The sequence below is a fragment of the Nycticebus coucang genome, chromosome 23, assembly GCF_027406575.1.
Source record: "Nycticebus coucang isolate mNycCou1 chromosome 23, mNycCou1.pri, whole genome shotgun sequence".
Classification (NCBI taxonomy): Eukaryota; Metazoa; Chordata; class Mammalia; order Primates; family Lorisidae; genus Nycticebus; species Nycticebus coucang.
In genome coordinates, this window is record NC_069802.1 from 29239997 (window position 1) to 29261051 (window position 21055).

The window sequence follows — 21055 nt, forward strand, 5'->3', positions numbered from 1 at the left end:
GAAGGAAATCAAAGAAAGCATTCAACAAGATGAAATACAATTAGCATAAAATAATGTAAAGGTGATGAGAATGGATTTTAAACCAGAAAACAGTAAACACTAATTGAAATGAGAACAATTTAAGTGGCTGATCTTAAAGTTTAAAAAAAAAAAAAAGGATCCTGGTCTCAACAAGAACAGTAAATATAACAAGATGGACATGATACATAGGGCGGCACCTGTGGCTCAAAGGAGCAGGTTCAAAGCCAGCCCCGGCCAAAAACTGCAAAAAAGAAAAAGGAAATGATACATAATAAAAAATGATAAATTATAATGATGTATAAGCTATAATATCTGAAAGAGAAATGAAAGAATAAGGCCAAATATTAATTCCATTTAAACATACAATGAAATATATTGCAAAGTGGTGGAAAACTACACAAAAGAAACGGACCCAAATAAAGAAATAAAAAGATAAAAATGTGCGCAATATGACAGCATATTAGAAATTTATTAAAGAAAAATAAGCAACCTGAGGGGATTCTTGCTTTCATTCATTGGGATGCCACAGCATTCTCTCTCTCCTTTCCCCTCCCTGTCTTCCTTTCTCTCTTCCCGTTCACTTTCTCATCTCTCTCCCCATTTCCCTTTATTCAATATAAAATAAATTTATGCTTTTATGTTCTAAAAGAAAGAAAGAAAGAAAGAAAGAAAGAAAGAAAGAAAGAAAAAGAAGCAATCAAAAGACAGAATACAAAAATAAATGAAATGCCAGGGAAGGTAAAGAGAGTTAGCTAAGAAGAAGCCGCAAGTGAAAGGATGTATAGGTGAAAACAGGCATTGAGTACTTTGCAATAATTTGAATTTAATATTTAGCTCCTTAAAAATGATTCGGTTTTACTTCTTAAAGAAATTTCGCATTGGAAAATCAAAGTTTTATCTTTGGAGATTTGGGAAAGTCTGTGGCCTATAATTTATAACTTTGAAGTCTGTGGCAAAGGAAAAATATTGCTTCCCTGTCCTTGAGCTAAGCAAAGCAGGTGGTTCTGCAAAAAGAGGGGGCATCGAGCTGAGGCCTAATGGGCAACCCTGGCTGAGAAGACCAGATTAAAATCCCCTCTGAGATACTCTTTGGCCCTGGTAACATTTGCCCTGTGAACATTCGTAGAAGATTAGAAGTGTCAAAAAAAATGAGTGCAAAATAAATATCTACAGACAGGTACAAGATTAATGTTCAGTAGAAAAAGAAGTGTTAAAATACTTAAATTTCATTTTGCATTGTTAAATTCCTTGTATGCCTTGGACAGTTTACAGTGTTTTCCTAGTCTTATTCTCAGCCTACCTTTTAAGAATTTGTTAGCTCTGTAAAGAAGAATGATTCTGCATCCAGGAACACCAGACTGGCATTGGCCTCATCTATTTTCACTCTAGTGGTATACAATATCTAATTTTAAATTGAACATCACACATCACTGAGGCTAGCAAATTCTTCACCTCTGAGAAACAATGGCATAATATTAGCTCACAGTAAATCATCTCTGTTAAATACAGATTTGTAAAAGCATTTTCTATGTGTCTTGTTTGACTCGGAACAAAAGTTGGATCTTCCTACTGCCTCTGCACACACCAGAGACAACACAGCTAATTTATTCTCAATTCCTTATTTTAAAAATATCTTGATGCCTCAGCAGAATGAAACCAGAGGATTAAACTGAAGACCCTCTGGCTCCTCGTACTCAGCTGATCCTGTTGTAATCAACTCCGTTTTTTGGAATTCAATTCGTACCACCTCCTTGCTGTGCTCTGCACACCTTCCCAGAACATCCTTCCTCTGTCTGTGTGTCTCCAAGAGCCCTGAAGAAGAAAACATATTCCACAAATGTCGAGAATAATATATTAAAAAATTTATCAAACCCTGAAAGGACCAGATTGGGGAGAGTCCAAGTTCCCCCATTACCTAATACTATTGGCCTTTTAGAATCAAATTATATACAAAATTGAGTGATCCTTAAGGCAGAAATTTCAGAAAGTGTGTCAAGAGTTCCATCTGGAATAATTCATGAAAGTTCACAATGACCTGCGCCGCCCACTTAGATGTGAGTTGCCACTAATGAGCCTCTGTGATAGTAATCAAAGGATTAACCGGGATGATCCATGAGAAACACAAGATCTAGCTTTCTTGGTAAGATAGATAGCTAGAGTGATCTCTGTCGCACGCCATGCTTAAACTAGGAGCATCATCTCTTACTGCCTCATTTCATTCGACCTTCACAACAACCTCCTGAGATTAGTGTGCTTAACATCCTTATTCATAAATGAGAAACCGAAGCTTAAAGAGTTAAGTACTCTCAAACCACACAGTAAGTTGCAAAACCAAGACTCAGAGTCTATAATCTCAGCCTATACTATATTGTTTTGACTGGTGTCCTTAATACTTAAATCTGATTTTTGCTTCCAGAGGATCCCTAGATTGGCAGTTTATTCTTCTCACAGTGTCCTCTACTTTTCTCTCATTCATCATGAATTGAGATAAGATTCCAAAATAGAGGCACATTCCAGATGACTAATATGGCATGATATATGTGGTGCTTTTCACAATTTAAGGTGCATACAAATCACCTGGAGATCTTATTAAAAAGCAAATTCTCTGGGCGGCGCCTGTGGCTCAGTTGGTAAGGTGCCGGCCCCATATACCGAGGGTGGCGGGTTCAAACCCGGCCCCAGCCAAACTGCAAAACCAAAAAAAAAAAAAATAGCCGGGCGTTGTGGCGGGTGCCTGTAGTCCCAGCTACTCGGGAGGCTGAGGCAAGAGAATCGCTTAAGCCCAGGAGTTGGAGGTTGCTGTGAGCTGTGTGATGCCATGGCACTCTACCGAGGGCCATAAAGTGAGACTCTGTCTCTCCAAAAAAAAAAAATGCAAATTCTCTGATTCAGGGGTGGGTCCAAAGATCCTGCATTTCTAACAAGCATACAAGATAAGGCTGCTGGTCAAGTATCACGTTTTAAGTAGCAAAGACATAAGGAAGAGAGTGACTCAGTGTAAGAGGACCCAGACAAGAAAGAGTCTCAACTAGACAGCAGTTGAGCCTTTCCTTTTCTAGTCTTCCTAAATTTTCTAATTTATAAAATATGAGTGATAGTACCAAACATGCTGTTCCATAGGACTGCTTTCTTTTCTGCTCAAATTGGCTAGTGCTTTTTGGAGTGCTTGAAAACAAATCCACATGGCGTGTGTTGCTCTCATCATCTACAGAAATACTTCTTTGAGAAAGTATCTGCTCTGTTCTATGCACATGTGGTTCTGAGATCAGATTGAATGTGAGAATAAGAACAGATCCATAATGTTCCTTACCCAGGAGGTCATTTTCAGGAGCGTCCTATGAAATTTTATCTTGTAAACACAACATTCTTTTCCTTCTGTAAAATATATCTCATCTCAACTAGACAACTTCAGCCTCTTCCTTTTCATGGTCTGAGAGTATTTTTACAGCACTGTTTTCTCCAGCCATTAAGGTTTGTTGACAATGCTGGGCTGCCTTTTCCCTTCGCCAGCTCACACTAATTAGTAGCCTAACATAAAAAGGCCACCAGGGTAAAAGTGAGCTCTGCAAGTTTTCAAGGCCCTAGTTTCTGAATGTTCTTGTTTTCTAATTACAGAGAGGTTTGCCAGGATCTGGCATTTTGGATTGTCCCAATGAAATGCTAACTGTTTGAAGGAACCCTGAAAAAAATCATGTTTTATTTTTGAACAGGATCCTCCTTTTCTCCTTTGAAATCTAACCAACATTGATTCATTTATTTCAAAGATATGTGTTGAACAATCAAGGGTAGACACTAAGCATGATGCTGAGGAAACAAAGATGAATGGCACCTAAACAGTAGATGGGGCAGCCTTAGTATTCCAACAGACGAGGTTCATATCCATGCTCCATTAGTTTTTTAACTTCTGACCTTGGGTAAGCCAAAACATTCCTGGGATCAGTTTCTCCCTTTATAAATAATTCTTATAAAGCTTTTATATGACCACATTTATAAGGTGCCTATCTCAATATTTAGTCATAGCATATTTCTAAAATACAGTGGGTTTTGCTTTTCCAAGCAACCCTATATTCCACTTCATAGTAATCTGAGTGAGCCAGAGAACCTTGTAGACCCAATGCAGGTTCTGAATGACAGGGCCTGGTGCAGGATGAGCCCCTGGGGTGAAGTAATGTGTAAAGTCATTTTGTTTTTTATCTAAAAAGTTGACTTTTTCTGAGATAAAACCCTAGGGCCCCTTGGAAGAGCATCAGTGAGCATGCAATGAGTCCCAAGCATCAGGAGATATTTGTAGAATTTAATGGAGCGAGCTTTGGATTTTTCAAGACTAAAATTTTCATTCAACTGGGTTGAAGATGAAGCCTGGTCAGAGTCAATAATGCAGGGATCGTGTTTTATTTGAAGAAAATGTTCTTGAAGACTCAAGTAATTTAAGATGTTAATGAATTTTAAGGCTCATGGAGATGCCCTGTTATAAGCTTTGAGAGATTTTTACCTTAGAGCAGTGTTTTTTTTAATCTCACTGCATATTCAAACCTATCTACTGCATACTTACATTATGTTGATCAAAAAAAAGAATAATATATATATTATGTTATATATATTATTCAAACTTCTTTTGAAAATAATTTATATATATATAAGAATAATATACATTATGTTATATATATATATATATTCAAATTTCTTTTGAAAATAATTTAATTGATGATCTTTAAAAATTTTCCCAGCAAATCTAAGATCCTCTCAGGGCACACAGGTTGAAAATCACTGCCTTAAACCAATATCCTAACATCCTATCAGTCATTCTCTGGCCGGCTTTGATGTTATAAAATTCTTACAATAACATGTAATAAATACTTGAGTATTCCATTATTTTCAAGTCTGCAAATAGTGTGAAGCTTTATTATTTATATGATACTGTTTCAAAGTTTCACATGAAATGTGCCTACCATTTTTGTAACTCCAAAGAGTTCTTTTAGGCAATATTCTGGCGTGGTGAAGATAGTGTTAAGAAGGTACCAGAAAGCATCTATCAACCTGCTATGGCATTGAATTTCTTTATTGGGACATGGCCCCTCAGCTGCTATAATAAATTTCAACATTACATTTTCTGGCTCACTTCTAATAAATAAAAACGTTGAGCAGCAGTCAGGGCTGCATGTTTTCAAGGGCAATATTTCACATTGTGTGCCAGCCTAAAGAATTAGTTACTAAAAATCACATTAACAGGAAGAGCTACTCATATCCATTTTAGGAACATTGATGGTTGTCCTTGATTTTCCCGTTCTGCTGATAGAGGATTTAGGATTAAAGGATTAGGGATTTTTCCACCCACAGTATTTAATTGAATATGATTTATTCTGAACCCACATTGATCTGTTGTATAGATAACATTTGTACATTGACATGTATAGTTAACAATATTGTAACTAGTGAATCTTGAACATTTTAGTGAACTTGAGTTAGAAATCTATATTTATGTTACTTTTAACTTCCAAGAGTATACAAATATTAATATATTTCTTGCACCAATAAATGCAGACCTCTGTTTGAATTCTTAGCTACTTACAGAGGAGTATAGAAGTTGCCTAAAATCCCTAATGTATTTAGGTTAGATATAATAGGAACCATGCCATGCTTGCAAAGTTGTAAAAATGTGTGATAACATATGTAAAATGCCTAGGATATGTACCATGACTAAACTGTAGCACATGCAAAATAATTGGTAATCACGCTGAGCTGTTTTTTTTTTTTTTTAGTATAAAAATCAGTGAACATTGGCCGGGCATTGTGGTGGGTATCTGTAGTCCCAGCTACTTGGGAGGCTGAGGCAAGAGAATAGCTTAAGCCCAGGAGTTTGAGGTTGCTGTGAGCTGTGATGCCACAACACTCTACCCAGGCGACAGCTTGAGACTCTGTCTCAAAAAAAAAAAAAAAAAAAAAATCAGTGAACGTTAACCGAATACCTATAGTTTGTATTTATTTATTCCATACATTTTTAGGCACTGGATGCAAAGCAGTAAAAACACAAAAATCCCACCCTCACAGATTTTACTGTCTGGTGGAGACAGACAATGAACATACAACTGAACAAAGTGCCTTGTGCCTAGATAGTAACAGGTAATATATGCAGGCCTACAAAGGTCCTGATATGTGTGGGGAGTCAAACTTTATGCAGTTGTCTTGATATCATTATTAATAGCACCTCCTTCATTCTGGTTATTACTGTAGGTTGGACAATAAGTTATAATCTTACTAGTTTGCTAGGGCTCTAATAAGATCTCTGGTCAAAGTTCCCCAAAGAAATAGAACCAATAGGATATATTTAATTGTACATATATGGAGAGCAACAGACGAAGAGGAGATATTTATTATGGAACTGACTTCCAAGCTCCATAATATGCCATCTGCAAGCTAGAGAACCAGGAAAACTGGTGGTAAAATCGAGCGAAGTCTGAAGAAGGATGCTGGTGTAAATTTTGAATTCTGAAGTCCAGAGAACCAGGAATGCCAATTTCCAAGGGTAAGGGGCAATGAATGTCCCAGCTCAATAAGAGAGAGAATTTGATCCCCTCTGTCTTTACATTCCAGCTCCCAAGATGTCCATCCGTATTCATTCTGATGAAGGTGAACTTTCTTTACTCAGTCTACTGATTCAAATGCTCATCTCTTCTGGAACACCCCTCACAGACACACAGAAATGTTTTACCAGATATCTGGGCCATCCATTAGCCCAGTCAAGTTGACACATAAAATTAACCATCACTGGCTTCCATAACAAAATATCAAAGACTGGATGGCTTATGCAACAGAAATTCATTGTCTCACAATTCTGGAGAATGAACATATAAGATCGAGGTGTCAACAGGTTCAGTTTCCCCTGAGTCCTCTTTCTTGGCTTCCAGAGGACTGGCTTCCCAGTAAGTCCTCACCGGGCATTTTCCCTGTGCTAGTACATCCCTAGTATATCTTCCTGCTATTGTGACACAAGTCATATTGGATGAAGCAATGGCTTCATTTTTAACTTAATTGCTTCTTTGAGGACTTTATCTCGTATACAGACTGATATGCTGGGAGTTGGGGCTCACTCCATGAATTTGAAGGAATAGAATTTTGCCCATAATATTTACATTTGTGGGGTAAAATAAAGCAGGAATAGGGAGTGGTTTGTGAGGATACAGTTTAAGGTAAGATGTTGAGAGATGGCCTCACCGAGATGATAACACAGGACTAGGGACCCAAGGAGGTGAGGGAGTTGTGTTGAAAAGTTTTGAAATAAGATTTTCAGACATAGTGACCAACAAGGGACAAAGGCAGAATTATGACAGCAAAAAAGGAAATGAGAAAGATGATTTGGGGGAACTGTATGTGTTTTGTTGGCCATTGTAAGGAATGTGACCATTAACCTCAATGATATAGAAAGTCACCAGATAGTCAATAAATACGTGATTGATTGATTAATTAAAACACAAACTGGAAGATACTTACTTTTAGTTTAGATTTCTGTGAATGCTTAACCTCATCTGAGATTTGTCTAATCCTAAAAGTGCATGTCAATTTCACAAATAGAACTCCACTCAACTGGAGTACATATGGGCCATTTTCCTGGGATGCATATGCTTGGTAGCAATTTGCAAAAATTATCAGTACTTCATGAAGTCTTTCCCCCAGGCCAATATCTTCCAGTGTTTTTCCTATGCTTTCTTTGAGGATTTTTATTGTTTCATGCCTTAAATTTAAGTCCTTTATCCATCTTGAATCAATTTTTGTGAGTGGGGAAAGATGTGGGTCCAGTTTCAGTCTTTTACATGTAGACATCCAGTTCTCCCAACACCATTTGTTGAATAGGGAGTCTTTCCCATGGCAATTGCAACAACAACAAAAATAAACAAATGGGACTTCATTAAACTGAAAAGCTTCTATACAGCTAAGGAGACAATAACCAAAGCAAAGAGACAACCTACACAATGGGAAAGGATATTTGCATATTTTCAATCAGACAAAAGCTTGATAACTAGGATCTACAGAGAACTCAAATTAATCCACATGAAAAAATCCAACAATCCCATATATCAATGGGCAAGAGACATGAATAGAACTTTCTCTAAAGATGACAGACAAATGGCTAACAAACACATGAAAAAATGTTCATCATCTCTATATATTAGAGAAATGCAAATCAAAACAACCCTGAGATATCATCTAACCCCAGTGAGAATGACCCACATCACAAAATCTCAAAACTGCAGATGCTGGCGTGGATGTGGAGAAAAGGGAACACTTTTACACTGCTGGTGGGACTGCAAAGTAGTACAACCTTTTTGGAGGGAAGTATGGAGAAACCTCAAAGCACTCAAGCTAGACCTCCCATTTGATCCTGCAATCCCATTACTGGGCATCTACCCAGAAGGAAAAAAATCCTTTGATGATAAGGACACTTGTACTAGACTGTTTATTGCAGCTCAATTTACAATCGCCAAAATGTGGAAACAGCCTAAATGCCCACCAACTCAGGAATGGATTAACAAGCTGTGGCATATGTATACCATGGAATACTATTCAGCCATTAAAAAAAATGGAGACTTTACATCCTTCGTATTAACCTAGATGGACGTGGAAGACATTATTCTTAGTAAAGCATCACAAGAATGGAGAAGCATGAATCCTATGTACTCAATTTTGATATGAGGACAATTAATGACAATTAAGATTATGGGGGGAAGCAGAAAGAGGGATGGGGAGGGGCCTTGGTGTGTGTCACACTTTATGGGGGCAAGACATGATTGCAAGAGGGACTTTACCTAACAATTGCAATCAGTGTAACCTGGCTTATTGTACCCTCAATGAATCCCCAACAAAAAAAAAAAAAAAAATTATCAGTACTCATAAGAAGCCATCACAAGTGCAACACCCTGTCTTTCTGAAGACTCTTGTGTTAAGACAATGTTCTAAACATACATAAGGTAGAGGATGAATATGTGACCATAGTGGGTTTTATTTTCCCTGTTTTAAAAAATCTTTTAATTGACATATGCATTAGTTTCTTGGGTTGCTGCAACAAATTTCCTAACTAGGTAGCATAAAACAAGAGAAATGCATTCTCTCACAATTTAGGAGGCCAGAAGTCTTAATTAAGGTGTCAGCAGGTGTGGCACTTTGTGGAGGCTCTGAGGAAGAATCTGGTCCTTGCCTCTCTCCTAACTGCTGATAGTTGCTGGAAATCACTGGCACTCCTCAGCTTTAGGTGGTTTCACTCCAGTCTTTGCCTCTATCTTCACATAATCTTTGCTGCGTGAGCGTGCGCACGTGTGTGTGTGTGTCCTCTCTTCTCATAAAGATACCAGTCATCCGATAGAGGGACGACCTTCATCCTCTTCGAATTAATCTTAACTAATTACATTTGCAAAGATTCTATTTCCAAATAAGGGCACATTCTGAAATTTCAGGTAAACATAAATTTTTAAAGAACACCATCTGACCCAGTGCAATCCAGGTTGAAACAACATGATGAAAGTAAAAAAGTTAAATTCCTACGGAAGCCAGGCAGCTAATGTAAATGAGTTACGGGACCAAGATAAATAGCAATTGACTAGTCTGTTGTCTTGGGTGTCATGGGAAACAGAGGGAAGTGTGGCAAACTGAAAATGCACGTATTCCCAGACCCATCCAAGTGTGGCCATCTAGGAATGCAGGTGAAAAATTGCCTGTTCTTCCAATTTCTGGTGAGAAGCCAGAAACCCAAAGTTTTAAGTAAAATATATATATTTTTAATGGTTGAATCAATGCATTAAAAAAAAAAAACTAATTTGTGTGAGCAAAAAAAGCTCCAGCTCAACCCTACCAAGAATTAGTTTTCAATAGCAAAACTACCAAACCAACAATTCTTTCTCTTGTCAAATTAGCCCAGAACAGGACAGTGATTTTCAAGTTTGGCTTCCCATGTGAATCACCTGACTCAATTGATCTGGAGTGATCAGGAATGCTAATTATTTTATAAACCACTCTGATTCTAACAAAAAATCAGAGCCCAGTAATGTTATCCACAAGATTGTAAATGCTTCATTAAATGTCTTATTTAATTTTCACCCCAAATGCCTAGCACAGGGTCTACCTCATATTCAATAAATAGCTTTGGTCAAATGAAATAAAATTCTTCTTATTTTAAAGAATAAATATATTGTTAGGAGATAAAGATTGAATACAGTGACCCAAAAGGCCTTACACGAAAGTCATCTCTCACACTGGAAGTTATACTGTATTACGAGCCTGTGTTATTTCTCCTGGCTGTTGAGGTATTTCACAGAAACAATTACTTCATTCATCTCCTAACTTCCCAGAGATTAGTAAGTGTCATGTGTTATTAGCCCCATTTTTCAGATGAAGAAATTGGATCTCCAGTGTAGCTTTCTCCTCAACTGCATTATTATTTTTTAATGCTACCAGGAATTTGATGGATGTCCCAAGGAAAATGGAATTAGAAGCAACGTGTCTAGCAAAGGGATACTGGAAACCGAGTTTTCAAGACCGTATTTGAGATTGGATGGGTGAAGAAAACTGAGAAAGCAGAGAAGTAAATAAAAACCATGCTGTGAAGTGAAGCAAAAATTCTATAGCTAAACCTCAATTAGACGTATTCAACAAGTAAAGTCAGCTGTATTGTGGAGCCGTTGTTAATGCAGCACCGATGTCAGGCTGACAGACCCCAGAGTCAGACAGGTGGACGAGTACTCCTGATACCTCTCCTCTGAACCGCTTCTCCTTTAATTTCTCAGCTGTGATTTGGCTTTCATATTACCTGCCACCTGTGAAGGTTAATGATATAATGCCTGTAAAGTATTTGGCACACAGAAAGTTGTTTTTGTTATTATTGTTGAGAGCATTGTAAGAACATTTTAGGCATTATTTATCTGGGGCAAGATCATATTCAAGGTGAAATTTAGAGGACTTTTTTGTTTTATTGCTCAATTCATTCCTGGTTCTACTGTTAATCTTTCCCCGTTAGACTGCAAGCTTGGCAATAGCAGCGACACTCTTTGTTGTGAGTAGGTGCTTAATTCATATTATTGAATTAAACATTACATCACTCTTCTGCTTGAAAAATCCCCTGATTTCTCCCTACTTAAGTCTGACCAGGAGCCAATGTTCTTATAATGGACTGTGAGATTCTGTAGGATATTGTTCTAGTAGAAGCTAAAAAAAAAAAAAAAAAGAAGAAGAACCAAAGAAAGAAGTGAGGTCCTTTTTGTTTGTTTGTTTAACTCTTTTCAAAAATGTCATTAAAGGACGGTAGTCAGGTGATTGGTCAATCATAAAATGAACAGGGTCACCTCGGCTGTGCTAAGAATACATGCTAGTGATTACACATGATGTTGGAGGAGGAGAGTGATTCATAATGGAAAAAAAAATTCCATAATCCTGACCTTTAATAAAAATCAATTTATCAATTATATTTGTGGTCTCTTGCCATCTGAAGAATCAAATTTAGTCAATTATAGTTGACATTATGCTTTTAAAGACATGATTGACTTATCCCAAAGGGAAAATTGAGGTTTATAATGATTATGAATGCCTCAAATTAAAAAATACATTAAAAATAAACATGAGTTATTTGTGTCAGCTTGAGGAAAATAAATAGTATACTAGGATTTTCAGTTTAATGCACATTTTTAATATAATTATTATTAAAGAGGCAGTATCAAGAGGGAGATTTGAGTGTGGGGGATGCTTTACTTCCGCTGCATCAAAAAAGATACTAGTCATTCTTTTTTATTTTTATTTATTTTTTTTTTTGAGACAGTCTCACTCCATTGCCTAGACTAGAAGGCCATGGCCGCAGCTTAGGTCACATTAACTTCAACTCCTGGGCTCAAGTGATCCTCCTGTCTTAGCCTCCCAACTAGATGGGACTACAGGTGCCCATCATGATGCCTGGCTAATTTTTTTATTTTTAATAGAGATGGTCTTACCCTTGTTCAGGCTGTTATTTTTTTCTTTTTTTTGGAATTTTGTTTTCAATTGTCTTAGTTTGAAGGTTTTTTTTTATTTTCTTTTTTCCTTTTATTTATTTATGTATTTATTTTTTATTGAGATAGAGTCTTACTTTGTGGCCCTTGGTAGAGTGCTGTGATATCATAGCTCACAGCAACCTCCAACTCTTGGGCTTAAGTGATTCTCTTGCCTCAGCCTCCCAAGTAGCTAGGATTACTGGCACCTACCACAAAGCCCAGCTTGTTTTTTTTGTTGTTGTTATTGTTGTTGTTGTTTTGTAGAGACAGGGTCTCACACTGGCTCAGGCTAGTCTCCAACCTCTAAGCTCTGAGCTCAGGGCAATCCACCTGCCTCGGCCTCCCAGAGTGCTAGGCTTACAGGCCTGAGCCATCATGCCCAGCATCAGACTGTCCTTGAACTCCTGAGTTCAAGAGATCCTCCAACTTTGGCCTCCCTAGGTACTAGGATTACAGGCCTGAGCCACAGTGCCTGGCCTAAATGCTGTGATTTTTGAAATTTTCCAATTTGCTTTGGGTTTTGAGCCTCAAATACATTTCTCCCAGCATTCACCAAAGTAAGGTGAGTGGGGACATTTTTCTAGCCAGCAGCTGTGTCTATGTAACCTCATTTGAGCCTTCTCACAGCCCAGGTGATACCAAAGACAGGCATCATTATTATTTTCATACACAAGTGAGATCAAAGAGGCTCAGTGAAGTTACATTACTTTTCCAAAGTCCTACAAACAAAAAAGGGCAGAGTTCAGATTCAAATTAATTCTTTCTAAAGAATTAGAAGTTTAAAAGTTTCAAATCTGTCTACAAAAAAATGCGATCTTTAACATGTCCCCAAATACTTACACTTTAACAGCCTGTTTTATCTTTTCTACTAATTATAGCTATTTTAAAAATGAATTTGCACCATTGGCATTATTTATGGTATAGTAAAATAGTCATTTAGTCAATGACTACATTAGTCTGTGGGAACAGACCACGTTGACTGCTAATATCGCATGACCATATAATTTGCCATCTAAAATGACAGGGATACTGACAGAAGGGATGTTAGAACAATGCTCATGAACTGTCAGCGTCCTAGAAAGCCCAGGACCATTTGTCACCCTAATTATAGGGAATTCCACATAATTTCCAAACTCACACACAAAAGATCCCCATATCCATAGTTTTGGCAATTTGTTCAGAGGAGCAAAGAAAAATTGGGCTTCAATGATGAATGTTAAGAGATCTCAAAGAAAACTCATGCATTTTTCATTTTGTTGTTTTCTTCTCTTCTCTGGCTACCTCTGTCAGTAGGTAGGGCAGTAATATGGACAATCACGGGCACTTAGTACTGGCTTTGGAGGATATTGTAGCTTTGGGCCATTTTGTGATTTCCCAATGTTTGCCTAGGATGATTTATGAGAATTATTCTGTTCTTAGCAGACTAAAGCTCTCCCTAAGTGTTTCGTAAGTTCACAATCAACACCAAGGGAAGGAAGCTCAGGTAGGACCCTGCCTTGATGGAGAGGGAGACTGAGTCAGTGGCAGAGAGAGAGAGAGAAGAAAAAGATAAAGGAGAGACACAAATAGAAACAGAAGAACAAAGAGAGAGAGTCATGGAGGCAGAGAAACTCCGGGACAGAGAAGAGGGAGACAAAGATGAAACAAAGGACAAAGATTAAAAAAGAAAGACAAGGGAATTATTGAAGATGACGATAGAGACCAAGAGAAGCTGAGAGGCTGACAGACCAGCGTTTGTTTTCATTAGTAGGTTGTTTTCATGAGTGGTAGGGATCTCTAAGTCATCAAAGGTATCTATTTGCATTTGCAATCAGTAGATTATTTTCAGCAAATTCTAGTGTCTTCTGGCTGCCTTGTTCTGAACTAAATGATAGACAAGGTACTGTTTTACAATCAAGCAAAATAAAGCAGGTCAATTAGGAAGGTCAATTTTCTTCCTCCAAAATTTACAAAGTTACTAAATGAAGCTTAGGTATTTTGCCCCCGCTCATGTACAGTCACCAGCACTGTCAGTCTTTCTTAATGGTGAATGGTTTGTGGTTGATTGCAAAAGGATTTGGCACAATTTTCAATAAGCATGAATCCCAAATCATGTCCGAGCACTAGACCAAAGAGACAGGATTTGCACAGCCTGTCAGGTTTATGGATTGAATCAACATTTTCCACCTGGACATCTAGCAGGCCCCCATGGGGACCCAGGGTGGAACTGTTCAGAGGACCCCACCTCCTCAAGGATATAATAGTGTGCCTTATAGGAGGGATGAAGGCCCTTTCCATGAAATCAGTCAACGTCTCTAAATTGGCAGAAGTGGTTCAAGGAAGGGAAGAAGGCCCAGCAATATTTGGGGCCAGTAGTTGACCTGGGACCCCAGGAAGATGCAGCCCAGATACTCTCAGTGTTTTCCACTGTCTACAACAGCCGGGATATATAGGCTTCAGCTATTCCACACGAAGCCTGTGCTAAGTCAAGAACTCTACCCCATCCCTGAGCGAGATAATACTGCCATCCCTGGAGCCCCTGGATGAAGTAACGTCCACCTGTAGCCCTTGAAAGAGGTTATGGAGGCTGGAGGGTATCGTCCAGGCTCAGTTTGAAGCAGCTACAGAAGAGGGACCTTCAGCTCCTAACTCCAAAGATTTGGGGGGTCCATGTCTCTCAGTGAGGAATGATAGGCAGGGACCAAGGCTGCAGGTAGCAGATACAAGCAGTTTCAAGGGGTGGAGAAGCCAAATGACCCAGATAGCAGTTCACCAAAAGGCAGGACCTGACAGTCAGGCGTCATATAACCCAAGTCTTACTCTGCACATAGATATGTCATGAGCTTCTCTTAATGCCCATTGGAACAGGTAAAATGCAATGAGATTTAAGCTATCGACATGGTAATTAGCCTTAGGTTGCTCTGGGTCACCCCCCCTGTTGCCCCTGAGCTGCTGCAGGCTGGGGATCCTCTGCATTCCTTCACACTTGGCCTGCTAAGTTCTGTTTGGCACATTGGCAGGGAGGGCATTCCTTCCTCTCCCAGGTATGGCAATTGCTCAGGGCACCTGTCTTTGTCCCCTGGAGGTTCAGATGTCCCCCATTATCTACCTGCATTTAGAAGCTAATCTGCGAAATGAGATTGGCTGTTATTTAGACTTGTGTTAACGTTACATTATGTGCCACACCCTCGTCTAGCCCTTGGGATATCAAGTGACATCACAAGAGTGTCAAGACCAGAGGAGTTCTGCTTGGTGAGCTCCAGCAAAGGCAGGAAGGGTCCAGTGGCCATTGCTGATGATGGAGAGTGGTAGAAAATGCTATCAGAGAGTGAGGCAGGACCATCCCACGCTTGGGGTCCTTGATAGGAAGCACGCATGTTTTATAAAGGGTAACAGGAAGATTTTAGTGGACTTTTGAGCAAGAGAATGACCGATTTGATGTGTGTATTTAGTACTTTATTTTGTCACTTTCCCCTCAATCCCACACACATAAGCATTTAGGCCAATGGACACTGGTGGTGGGTGGACCAGCCCCCGATGGAAATACATCATCAGTAGCCTTGTGGTGAGGACTGTTGTATTACTCCGACTGTTGACCCAAATGAGTGACCAAGGCAAAAATCTCAATCAAAGGAGGTTTATTAAGCCAAAGTTGAGGACACACTTGGGGCAAAAAAAAACAAAAAATTCATGAACCACAGGCAGAAGTGTGGTTCTTCCCCCAGGGGAATTTAGAAGTTTCAGCATTTAAAGGCAAATGGAAAGAAAAACAGCAGGCCTGTTCTCCTCCCCAGGCAAACGGGCGATAGCCTACATTCTTTTTTTTTTTTTTTTTTTTTTTTTATTAAATCATAAGTGTATACAATGATATGATTATGGGGCATCATACACTCACTTCATAAACCATTTGACACATTTTTATCCCAGTGGTTAACATAGCCTTTCCGGCGTTATCTCAGTTACTGTGCCAAAACATTTACATTCTACATCTACCAAGTTTCGCAAATACCCCTGTAATATGCACCACAGGTGTGATCCCACCGATTCCCCTCCCTCTACCCACCTCCCCCCTTTCCCACTTCCCCCTATTGTTAAGTTGTAGCTGGGTTATAGCTTTCATGTGAGAGTCCCAAATTAGTTTCATAGTAGATAGCCTACATTCTTATGAGGCCCAGGAAATCTACTGTCCACATTTTATATAAGATAAAGGGACTGTTAGAAGAGAAAAAGTGAGAGAGGGAAGCATTGATTATGCAAATGTCCCTCGTGAGGTGCAAGAATGTCTGATTCTGGCTTGTCTCTGCTCTGTTACCTGTAAAGATAAACTTATAATTCATTATTAATGTGCACGCTTTGGTTTTAGCTGCTAGATCTCACTTGTAGACCTGAATTGTCATTTGCATGCCTTGATTGTGGAAGGCCAGTAAGGAATCTCCTTTTGAGTGACCCGTGGGGCCAGTCCTCCACAGACACCTGTGGATGTGACTTCACCTCTTGTGTTAGCACTTGGGTAGGGAGCAGGGTGTCCCCACTTTTACACATGTTGGAATGGAAAAGTAGGGGGGAAAGTGATGATTTTGCCAGGTTCATATTATAAAGATGGTTTCTTGCTGTTGGTTTATGTTGTGATACTTTCCTTACTGATTTGGGAGAGGTAATACATATTAACTAATTCAGGTGTCTGAGACCTCAGTGTAGGCAAGTGATGATAAGTTGGAAAGTTGGTTCCTGACACCAAAAGTTGTTTCGGCAGTTCACTACCTTGCTCACATGACCATTAATTTTTCTTGAGTCCTCTCCAAACTTACAAAGTCACAGATACTATACCGTCTATTTCTGGGTTAATGTCTTAGAAAAATACCTTGCATCTTTTGGAATTACCATGCTTGAATAAGTTTCCATTAAGGTCCACATGGAAAAAATGATGAAAGATTGCCACATCTCTGGCCATGTCGATATATGCTAATAAAGCTGGATATCAAGGATATTCACTTTCTCACTTTCAGGAAGGCAAAGGTACTAACACGCGATTGCAGTGTGAATGGTTCACGGGGAAGCGTCTGTCCCCTCTGTGATCAAAGCAATGAGAACCGCAAATTGTCGTGTGAGCCCTTACCGCTGGTTTTAAATATTGACATTTCAATCCACTTAACATTTTCAGTGATATTTGTTTTATACCTGATCTAAGAGCCAAAAAAAGCTACCAAATTTTAATCTTGCCGTCCAACACGTCTTTCACTTGCTAATCATGGTCTCTAATGCAATATAAGGAAAATATTTTTAAAAAAATAAAGAGAAGAACAGAAACTTCAGGCTTTTTAGTTCCTTTGGGGGTCCCACCCACCGCCTGTGCTTGCCGGATGGGATGGCTGCCTGCCCTGTCCTGCCCGCCTGGCTTCCCTGGTCCCCGCTGCAGCATGGCCGGCTTGTCTCCGCAGACACAGCATTAACAGGACTGCTCCTGTATCTTCTAGGTTTCCTCTACGCTCAGAACAACACCAAACGCAGCATTAAAGAGCGGCTCATGAAACTCTTACCCTGCTCAGCTGCCAAAACGTCGTCTCCTGCTATTCAAAGCAAGTTTGTTTTTTGTGTGTGTTTCTTTTTTTCCCCCCAACCTGTTTGCTCGTTTTGTTTGTTTAGGTCTGCATGCTTTGCCCTTCTCTGCTTCTAAAAAGAACCAATATATACTACTCCGCAAAACCAACACTATTTATGTGCTTATGTTTTACCTAAATGCCCAGGAGAACTCTAGGGCAATTCCGAGGCATTTCCTACTTGGCAGACTGACGGCCTGGTGTTAGTGACAGGAGCCTGTCCTTCCAAATACTGAGGCATTTTTGTTTGATTCTCAGGGATGGGGAATTAGCCTCTAGTTATCCTCAAGATTTCTATTGCCTAACTTGATAGCAGAGCTGTTGGACGCTTTAACCGTATTGCCTTGTACATTTTTTGACTCTCAAACACTACATGTGTAATTTAGATACTGTCAAACCTCAGATGTATGATTAGATTAGACATAAATATACAAAGTCTAAAACATTTAAATAGATGTGATTTTATTTACTCTTTCTGTATCAGTTAGGATCCTCTAGAAAAACAGAACCAATTTATATATACTTAGATAACACACACACACACACACATAGTTACACATACACATAGGCAGCTGCACGCATATATGTACAAATAGATGTAAAGAGATGTATTTGAAGGAATTGTCTCTGGGGACTGCTACCTTCAAAATTCATAAGGGAGGGCGGCACCCACAGCTCAGTGGTTAGTGTGCCAGCTACATACACCGAGGATGGTAGGTTCAAACCCAGTCCAGGCCAGCTAAACAACAATGACAACTGCAACAACAGCAACAACAACAACAAAGAAAAAATAGCTGGGCATTGTGGCAGGCACCTGTAGTCCCAGCTACTTGGGAGGCTGAGGCAAGAGAATCACTTAGGCTCAAGAGTTTGAGGTTGCTGTGAGCTGTGATGCCACAGCACTCTACCCAGAGTGACAGCTTAAGACTCTGTCTCAATAAAAGTAAATAAATAAATAAATAAATAAATTCATAGGGGACATTGGCAGCTAGAAACTCAGGAATGATTTGATGCAGAAGTCTTGAGTCAAAATTTCTTCTTCTCTAGGAAGCCTAAATTTTTGCGGAGGCCTTTGCCTGATTAGATGAGGCCCATCCATTATTCAAGTTACTCTACCCTTTCCCTAACGTCAATAGATCGAGGGCATTAAACATATCCACAAAATATCTTCACAGTAACACTTAGATTAATAGCTGATTAAATAACTGTGTACTCACAGCAGGCTCACCCTCACCCTCGTTCTTTTTCTCTCAATTTTGTGGCATCCATCCTTAAGGAGTAGAAAATAGAGGCTATCTGAACGAAAACTATCAATTTATTTTGTAAAGATGCTGTATATAATTTATAATGTGCATTTAAAAATATTCCACAAGTGCAAATATTCTTTTTTACACAATTTTTTTTTTCAAGCATCAAGGAACTCTTTTGCTAGTAAGGAAATGGGTTGTTATAAAATGAGGTGAAATGCTGGCCTTGAGTTGGGGGCTACAGCTCATCTCTCCACCTCCTCTCTCTAAATTCTGCCACACTATTTCATAGGGCTCATGGATTCCAAGGTGAAAGCCCTAACATTGCGCTAGTCTTTACGAGTGGAGAAAATATGGAAAGATCTTCCAAAAAGCCATACATCTGGTGAAAATTCCCAGAATAGAATAGCAATTTGTTTTTGTTTTTTTTTTGCAGTTTTTGTCTGGGGCTGGCTTTGAACCCAGCACCTCCAGTATATGGGGTCAGCACCCTACTCCTTTGAGCCCCAGGTGCCTCCCTAGAATAGCAATTGGTTTCAGTGGCATTGACCAAGGGTAATAGATCATATTAAATAATAACAATTAATTCACTGATTGATTCAACAAATATTATGTGTTAGCTCTTGCTCCTTGTGCTTGGAGATAGGACAGTAGATAAAAGAGATTTAAAAAACCCTGTTTTACTAGCACCTATATTACATTCTGTAGAGAGAAAGTACAGGACAAAATGACTTCGATTAGTAACAATCCATACACAAAAAATTAAAATTATGGTCAAGGTACATTGCTTTTATTCTTTTTTTCATTGCACACCCTGGGTCACCATCTCACAAACAAAATATAACATGTCATTACCAACCTAGAAGGCCATAATCCAGACAAATGCCGAAGCTCTAATCCCCTATGATATAGAAACAGCCGGCGCTTTTATTGCCACTATTTGTCAGCGAATGGTGGTTATTAGAGTCATTACTTTTCCTCTTTCAAGATGGATTCAAAATTGCCAATTTATCAGATATTTACTGAAAACACAGTCATTTGTACAATGTAGACAGGTAAAAATGTAACTTTCAAATGGATCTTCCTGTTCGCTTAGTGAAGAATAAAATTGAGGCTGCATGTGCCTCAAATGAAGGCATTAAAAGAAGTGGCATATAATAATGATTTTGATTAAAGCAAAACTACCAAACTACAAAATTCCGTGTGAAACCATGCATCTTGACTATGACATTTGAGAAGGCAGACAAATGTCCAAAAAGTCCCCCAGGAAGGCATTGGGGAACAACCCATGTGGTTTGGAGGAAAAGGAGGCGATGGGCCCACGCATTAGTGGCCTTGTCCAATCTAACCATGTGGTTAAACAAAAGTAATAAATATGCTATATTGAGTTATTCTAATAATTCAGGTCTTGGAGTGTGTTCCACTGGACACTAATAATTCTGCAAAAAGAGTGAGGAATGGGATGGGGACAGAGGCTGGTGACACCTGGGCCATGAGCTATGGACTGCCTTACTCAAGCTTTTGGCCTGAGTGGCCCACAGGCAGCCACCTGCCCAAAGCTCTTTGAACATCCGTCCCAGGATGCCCATGAAAGCACAGCCAGAGGAAGCAGCCTAATCAGCACAGCTCAGAACCACCCACTCTGCATTTCTTACACTGTCCATCGGCATGAATAGCTGCCAAGTTGGTGACGTTTAGAACCTTCCCTCTACTTTCTGATACCCCCTTTATTGGTTACAAAACTCCAATCAATTTTTTCTCTAAAATAGCTTGTCAATTCTCTTTTCCTCTTTCCTGGTTCTGCCTCAGACCCTCACTATCTCATCCAGGAGCTAGTGAAAGAGGCAGAGGGAGGACTTGGGGCTTTCGCACCCTCCCTGCATGTGTTTGAATTCCAGTTGTGCCTTTTACTAAACCAGCTGCCTGGAGTTATTTACATAAATTCTCTGTCACTTAGTTTTTTTAATGAGTCATTCATTCCATGCTATGCTTTGAGAGACCATGTGTGGCGGGCATGGGGAGTAAAACACGATCAGTTCGCTGCCCTTGGCGCTCACGTGGGAAGAGAGTGAATGAACATGGAAACAAAGGTAATCCCGGGAAGTGATGAATACTGTAAAGGAAGTAAATGTGACTTGTGGTACGATGATGGAAAGTGAATGTAGGGAGAGGAGCATTTGAGCCCCTAAAATGAGGAAAGGCAATA

At 39.3% G+C, this 21055-nt stretch overlaps 1 protein-coding gene across 5 annotated transcripts in view; it reads left to right on the plus strand.

Annotated features, from left to right (window-relative positions):
* Nucleotides 1-21055, plus strand: part of KCNIP4 (potassium voltage-gated channel interacting protein 4) — a 460638-nt gene that overhangs the window by 343688 nt on the left and 95895 nt on the right. The window contains exon 1 of one of the 5 annotated variants that reach the window (XM_053577831.1): nucleotides 17485-17585. The exons of the other annotated variants lie outside the window; for them this stretch is intronic. Coding sequence (XP_053433806.1) covers nucleotides 17530-17585 — 56 coding nt within the window. The 5' untranslated portion in view covers nucleotides 17485-17529. Of the gene's footprint in view, nucleotides 1-17484; nucleotides 17586-21055 lie in introns of those variants that run through there. 5 annotated transcript variants of the gene reach the window in all.